Source organism: Sinocyclocheilus anshuiensis, unplaced genomic scaffold, assembly GCF_001515605.1.
Source record: "Sinocyclocheilus anshuiensis isolate Anshui unplaced genomic scaffold, SAMN03320099.WGS_v1.1 scaffold1315, whole genome shotgun sequence".
In the NCBI taxonomy this organism is placed as follows: Eukaryota; Metazoa; Chordata; class Actinopteri; order Cypriniformes; family Cyprinidae; genus Sinocyclocheilus; species Sinocyclocheilus anshuiensis.
In genome coordinates, this window is record NW_015539899.1 from 73,718 (window position 1) to 81,563 (window position 7,846).

Genomic DNA, 7,846 nt, shown 5'->3' on the forward strand with positions numbered 1-7,846 from the left:
CTCCGCCGGATCCATATGCGAAACCCACGAGCACAGCCGCCGCTCCGCCTCGGCGAAAGCGGGGCCGGCGCCGCGAGAAACGCCGGTGAAGACTCCCTCCTTAAAGAGAGCCCTCGAGAGCTGACTCTGCATGTTTTGCTCCCAAGCGGACAGCACACAAACTGTGTGTATCCCCACCCGAAATGTATTGCGGGCAGGGAAGAACACACAGCCTGAGATGCTGCCCGCTCTCGCCGTATGTTTGTCTACACTCGTATTGGTAAAATAAAGAGTGAGAAATAAATTATATTTTAAAGGATATTAAAATAGAAACCATTATTTTATATTGTAATAACATTTTGCAGGATTACTGTTTTTTTATGCATTTTTGATCAAATAAATGCAACCTTGATGAGCATAAGAGACTTCTTTAAAAAACATTAGAAGTCTTAGGGTGGCTGGCCTCAGACGATCTTGGTGAAGATGCTGGATGTGGAGGTCCTCGGCTGGTGTGGTTACACATGGTCTGCGGTTGTGAGGCCGGTTGGATGTACTGCCAAATTCTCTGAAACGCCTTTGGAGACGGCTTATGGTAGAGAAATGAACATTCAATTCACGGGCAACAGCTCTGGTGGACATTCCTGCAGTCAGCATGCCAATTGCACGCTCCCTCAAAACATCTGTGGCATTGTGCTGTGTGATAAAACTGCACATTTTAGAGTGGTCTTTTATTGTGGCCAGCCTAAGGCACACCTGAGCAATAATCATGCTATCTAATCAGTATCTTGATATGCCACACCTGTGAGGTGGATGGATTATCTCGGCAAAGGAGAAGTGCTCACTAACACAGATTTAGACAGATTTGTGAACAATATTTGAGAGAAATAGGCCTTTTGTGTACATAGAAAAAGTCTTAGATCTTTGAGTTCAGCTCATGAAAAATGTAGGCAAAAACAAAAGTGTTGCGTTTATAATTTTGTTCAGTGTATATTGTTCTTATGTACTTATATTGATTTCGGATCATTTTTAACCAAAAAAAGTTACGGACTGCAGCTTCAAGTAAATATAATTTTAAATGTTCCTTGTGTGTTCAGTTCACTAATTCTAGATTATTAATATTTTGAATGTTTACTCTGCTGTAAACAATTTGTATGTAGGCTACTTTGTAACAATGGCTGTTCTATCCAGATCACATATTTTTCATGGAGGCCTTTTTAATGTTGAGATATATATTGAATATCAATGCATTATAATGTATGTAATACCTAATACCTAATTCTAATGCCTAATAATGTATTATCAAAACAGAATTCATATAAAGTGTTACCATTTTGATTTACAAACATAGCTTCATAACATATCAACAAAATTTTTATCAGATTAAAAAAAAAATAAATAAATATTCTGAATGCAGTCCAATCCTGTGCACCATGCTATACACAGTGCCAGTAGTGGTCGATAAATATTAAATAGTTATGTTTTTGTGCTGTGTTGTCTTACTTTTAGTTGGGCAGAAGCCCCACTTTCTCTCTGTGTCGTAGTCTGTCTCTGTGGAACACCATAGCTGACCATCCGCTCTGCCCTCCACAATGCATTTGGCATACCACTTGTCATCAAATTTAAAAGGGAACTGGCATGGTTTCCCAAATGCATTTCCACCTATTGTATATAACGCTACAGAACATCAATAAATTAAATTAGACAATAGTAAGATAATGACTTTTGATCTTAACAACTAAAATTAATGCAATACTTTGAGCTAAGGTCTTTCACCCACAAATTGTTTATACAACCCCAATTCCAGAGAAGTTGGGACGTTTTGTAAAAATGCAATAAAATCAGGAATCTGTAATTTACTCATTCTCTTTAACTTTTATTTAATAGAAAAAAGTACAAAGAAAAGATTTCCAAAGTTTTCACTGACCAACGTAAATGTATTTTGTAAATATTAACAAATTTTGATTTTGATGGCTGCAACACACTCCAAAAAAGTTGGGACAGAGGCACGTTTAACGCTGTGTCACATCAACTTTCCTTTTAATTACAATGTTTCATTGTTTGGGAATTGGATACTAATTGTTAAATTTTTGCAAGCAAAATTTTTGTCCAGTCTCTCTTGAAACAAGGCTTCAGATACTCAGCAGTCTATGATTGTCGTTGTCTGATTCTCCTTTTCATGACTGGTCATACATTTTCAATAGGAGTCAGATCTGGACTGCAGGCAGGCCAGTCTAGCACATTCACTCTGAGTCTACAAAACCACGCTGTTGTAGTACATGCAGAATTAGAGCTGGCATTGTCTTGATCAAATAACCATGGACTTCCCATGAAAGACATCATCCTGATGGCAGTATATTTCTCTGTACAACTCCATGATAATGGTAACGTCACTGATGTGCTCGTACCATGACAGATGTTTGCTTTTGCATCTGTCACTGATGAAAGTCTGGATGGTCCCTTTGGTCTTTGGGACTGAGAACTCGAAATCCATTTTTCCCAGAAAGAAGTTGAAATGTGGACTCATCTGAGTACAGCACACCTTCCACTGTCTTTTTGACTATCTGAGATGAGCTCTGGCCCAGCGAACCCGGCAGCATCACTGCATAGAATTGATGTATAGCTTTCTCCTAGAGTAACAGAGTTTCAAGTTGCATTTCTTGATGCAGCAGCAGACTATGTTAAGTGACAGCAGTTTTCTGAAGTACTCCTGAGCCCATGTGGCTATATTTAACACCGCAGCATGATGGTTTCTTATGCAATGCCATCTGAGGGCTCAAAGGTCAAGCACATTCAACTGAGGTTTCCTGCCTTGCCCTTCATGTAATGTGATTTCTCTGGAGTCCCTGAATTTTTTCACAATATTACGTGTGGTAGTTGGTGAAAGACCTAAATTCTTTGCAATTTTGCATTGCGAAATTTGATTTTTGATTTGTTTGACACTTCTCTCATGAAATTTGGATATTCTATAACCTTTTCACTTTTATTTTGCCTCTGTCACAACTTTTTTGGAATATGTTGCAGCCATCAAAATTAAAATGTGTTCATATTTACAAAATACATTTACGTTGGTCAGTGAAAACTTTGGAAATTTTTCTTTGTACTTTTGTCAATTAAATAAAAGTTAAAGAGAATGAACAAATCACAGATTCTTGATTTTATTGCATTTTTACAAAACATCCCAACTTCTCTGGAATTGCTGTTGTAATGCTATGCTGTAAATGCCCCATTTTAGGTGGAAGCAAAAATATTCTGTTTTTGTTTTTAGCTTTAAATGCAAATGAAGAAAAGGGAAAAAAAGGTCCCACTTTATATTGAGCACTTAATATAAATTGGGACCAACAGGACAACCAATATTGCTGCTATTGCAAATACTATAGATCAAACCTACATGTATGAACTGGAGTCAGACGTGAAGAAGGAGCGACTATGGCAGGAATAACAAATGCATCGGGCCGTTTCTGGATGGTTATTTGATGAATTTATGTAACTGAGTTTTTCCAATCATTTTCCAGCGATGGACTTGGGGTTATGTTGTGTCATGCTCATTTATTAATTGTTATAGAGGTGCTCATGTGAGATCTGCGATGGGATGCCTACAGTTACCTATTTCTAGGGGTCATATTCCCTTAAAAAATAAAATGAACCCACTGTATCATCAGTAGCTCAGATGCCAGCAGTAAATGAACACCTCTTCATACAGTAGCTGAGACATCCTTGTGATACCAATAGCTGCTCTAGTGAGGAGAAAAACATGGCGGACTATGTACAGCTTACTCAGGGGAGGATCTAAGCTAATAGGGCAGATTAAATCACCAGTCATGGCCAGTGCCTATCCCAGAATGGGTGGATTTTTTACCATTATAGGGTGGTTGTGCACAAACAGAACAAACAAACTAAATTAATTAATTAAAAGGAGTCATGACATGGATTTTTTTATTATTATTTGAATATGTTTCTTGAGGTTTACTTATAATAATAATTATAAATAATAAAGTTAATAAAGTTTTTTGCATAAAAAAAAAGACATATATATGGCGGAGACGAGGAGGAGAATAAAGTCGTTATTTTTGTTTTCTTCGTGTACAAAAAGTATTCTCGTCGCTTCATAACATTACGGTTGAACCACTGATGGCAGATGGACTATTCTGACGATGTCTTTCATACTTTTCTGGACCTTGACATCAGTGGTGGACGAAGTACACAAATCAAGTACTTGAGTAAAAGTACAGATCCGTATTATAAAATATTACTACAGTAAAAGTAAAAGTTCTCCGTTTTCAATTTTACTCGAGTGAAAGTACAAAAGTACTTGATTTTTTATGTACTTAAGTAAAAAGTACTGATAGATGAATGTTTATTTTGCAGTTTTATATAGGCTACTTTTATCATTTAATTTTATATTAGCATATATTTTTTTATAATCCTACTGCTCAAAATACCTGGGATTTTCCCAAAATAACCAATAAGGAAATAATGAATATAATAAAGAAAATATAATTAGATTTTCATAATGATTTTTTTCTTCTCAAACCTTGACTGTGGTGAAAAAACACCCCTGGCCAAATGCCCCAGAGGGCACCACTTCCCACTTTGATAATTACTGTAGTTACCATGTTCTGAACATCACATCCTTTCTTTTTCCCTCAGATGTAATCTATCTAGGTGGTTGAATAAAAATATTTGGACTTAATTTTTTTTTTAATTACCTCAATTTAGCACCAGCAAGCTCGTTAGCTAGACAGTTAGCATCAGCTAACATTATTGACTTATTTTCAGCATGGTTATGAATAAACATTTATATTTGTCTACTCGGCTAATTGATCCAGATACATAGTAACTTAGGCTATGTGTGCTGACAAACAATATCAACATTGGCTACCAGAAATCACTTACCCCACCTTTAAAGGGATAGTTCACCCAAAAATTTGATGTTTATCTGCTTACCCCCAGGGCATCCAAGATGTAGGTGACTTTGTTTGTTCAGTAGAACACAAATTATTATTTTTAACTGCAAAAAGGTCTATATTAAAATTAATTAAATAGTCTTACATTTGAATTCACTGTGTTTTAACTTGTAAACATTTTTATCAAATTTCAGTCAAATGTTTTACAATATTGTGCAGTTTTAACTTCCTGTTTGTTTTTATACTTTAGAGGCCTTACAATAACAACAACAAGAGAAAGCTGAGAAAAAAGGAGGCCTCAGAGATCATCTTTGCTCTGACAGTGCAAAAATGGCTTCGTTGTGCCCCTGAACGGCTTGGGGGCATTGCCTTGTGGTGGAAAGCCCTGAGTTCATCAGACTATCCGTTTAATGTGGAGTAAGGACATCCTTTTTGAATCAGAAAAGTAGCTTCAAGTCCTGAACAGCAAACTGTGATAATGTGTCAGTCTGTAGTAATTTGGTATTTCTGACTTTGTTGGTGAGTTTCCATTTGCATTTACTTCCATTTTGCAGATGAAGTTTGCGTTTGTTATATATCGTCAGTTTTACTGGCTCTTCTCCTGGCATTTGCTTTATAAATTCAGAATGAACTATTCCATGTAATTAAGTCACATTGTCATCCATTTTATCATATTCTGTGCCTATGTTGTATATTAAGCTCTTTCCCTCGGTTTCTCAGACAAGGCTTAAGCCTAGTCTCAGACTAAAATGCATGTTTGAGCTGTCTCAACTGAAAATAACTTGCTCTGACAGATCTTAAAATATGTCAGTGTCTTTGTTTTGTCTCAAGATGCACACCAGTAATGTGTTTTTCCTAAGTCATTTTTATTTAAAAAAAAAACTGTTTAAATATCCTAATTTTACTAAGGCTAATTTTGCTAATTTTTTTCCTTAATTAAAAGCTAATCCCTGTCTGTGAATCAGGGCCTAGTATTGAGGGCACTGCAAAGTTTGTTTGTTTGTTTGTTTTTGTTTTGTTTTAAATAAAATAATCACTTGTTTTACTTAAATGTGATGCTATATTCATGGTCAAATAGTTTGTTAAAATCATGTGGGGGCAAAAATAAATATTTGCATGTAAACTGAAGGATGTTGTTTACTTTGAGTGACTTTTTGATTCAAAACCATATTAATTGCAGTCCTGTATGTTCTCTGATTGAAAAGAGTAAAAATCAAGATCGGTTTGATCATATTTCTATGTTGATTCAATGTTAAATAAGTGGTTTAATTTAAGTTGAAGAAATGTTGATTTTTATGACCATCTTGATCTATTTTTCATCATTGAAATAACATTATTTGAGGGTGCAAACCTGACGAAAAATCAATGTTAAACTTCAACATTGATTCAATGATAATTTGGTTGATGCATTAACATTGATTCAGCGTTGATTCAATGTTGGTCTGCGATCTGGGTAGCCGCATGTGTATTTTCTTATTATTTTTTTTGTAACGAAAAACTGCATAAAAATAAGGCTTTTATGAAAACACTAAATTAAAAAATTAGCTCTCGATTTGTGCTACCTATCTTTTTAATGGGAGGTAGCACAATCTGAGCGGGTAGCACAAATCGTCAGAACACTGGTTCGTTCGCGAACGACACATCACTAACTCCCGTGTCACCCTCTAGTCAGAAATAACAAGGAGGCTATGGCGAGTGTTATGTGACAGGATTACCTGCCGACGTAGACAGTCGTGTATGAGGTGTGCTTTATGCATTTACTTTGCTAACTAAGCAATCAGTCGTGTAGATCATTTGACCTTGCCGTGAGCAGAATCCGTGACCAATGACGTGTGATAAGAAGCGCAACATTTTCGTCGCCCCCCTTCTCGCATGAGCAGCTGCGTGAAAAAGATACGTGAGAAGTTACATGACGTCTGAGCAGTGTCATCTGCAGTACCTTTTGCCAGTTCTGTGTGTGATTTTGTCAAATGTCTTAAGTGCTATAGATTAGTGTTTTTTGTTTTGTTTTGTTCTGAGCAAAAATAAAGAAAAAAACTTTGTGTTATAACATTTTAGCACCTCCAAATCCCAGAATATTCCATAATCTTCAGAATGTTGACGAAAATATATATATTCATTTAAGGATTGGGAGATAATATCCGGTAGAAATTTATCAATCGTTTTGCGCATCAAGATGTAGGCTAAGCTATCATTTAAACGCGTTTCAAGCAGGTTTTAAAACAAATTGTTTACACTGTTAATTAACATTAAGCAGTGGGGCAGAATTCATTCTGGTAAATGTGTGCATTAACGGTTTCAGCCTGATTCGTGCGGCGCACACCTGCTCGTATTGCGACTGACTAAACTTTTTGCTCCTTGTGCTTAAATGTTCAAATACACAGTCATGTGTCAAAAATTCTCGTCTTTGCGAGTATCCTTGTAAACAGTTATTTGTGTCTTAAATGAGCGTTAATAGTTAAAGATAACGCATGTGTAGTGTTAAGCTATATGAGATCCTGAATTAGCCTCTATGATGAGATCTTAAAAGGATATTCACCCAAAAATGAAGATAGCCTGTCATCATATACTTAAACTCAAATTGGTCTAAACCTCTATGAATTTCTTTGTTCTCCTCAACATAAAAGAAGATATTTTGAAAAATGATTGCAACCAGTTTCTGGTCCCCATTGACTCCAATAGTGTATTTTTTTTTCATAAAGTCATGGGGGACCAGCAACTGTCTGATTACCAGTATTGTTCCAAATATATTATTTTGCATTCAACAGCAGAAGGAATCTCATACAGGTTTAGAACAACAACATAATTTTCATTTTTGGGTGAACTATTCCTCTAAAGCAGCCTAATATAGCTGCTGTTGCCATTTGTGTCGATAATGTAAATCAAACATCAGAAAGAAAATCACTTACTGTCCTTGACTGAATCACTTTTGTAAAATAAATAAGAATGAATGTATATTGAAT

At 35.9% G+C, this 7,846-nt stretch overlaps 1 protein-coding gene across 1 annotated transcript in view; it reads right to left on the reverse strand.

Annotated features, from left to right (window-relative positions):
• The window catches only part of LOC107686018 (macrophage mannose receptor 1-like), a 55,420-nt gene that overhangs the window by 33,420 nt on the left and 14,154 nt on the right, over positions 1–7,846 (reverse strand). The window contains exon 2 of the mRNA XM_016482807.1: positions 1,480–1,653. Within this exon, the coding sequence (XP_016338293.1) occupies positions 1,480–1,653 (174 nt within the window). The remainder of the gene's footprint in view (positions 1–1,479; positions 1,654–7,846) is intronic.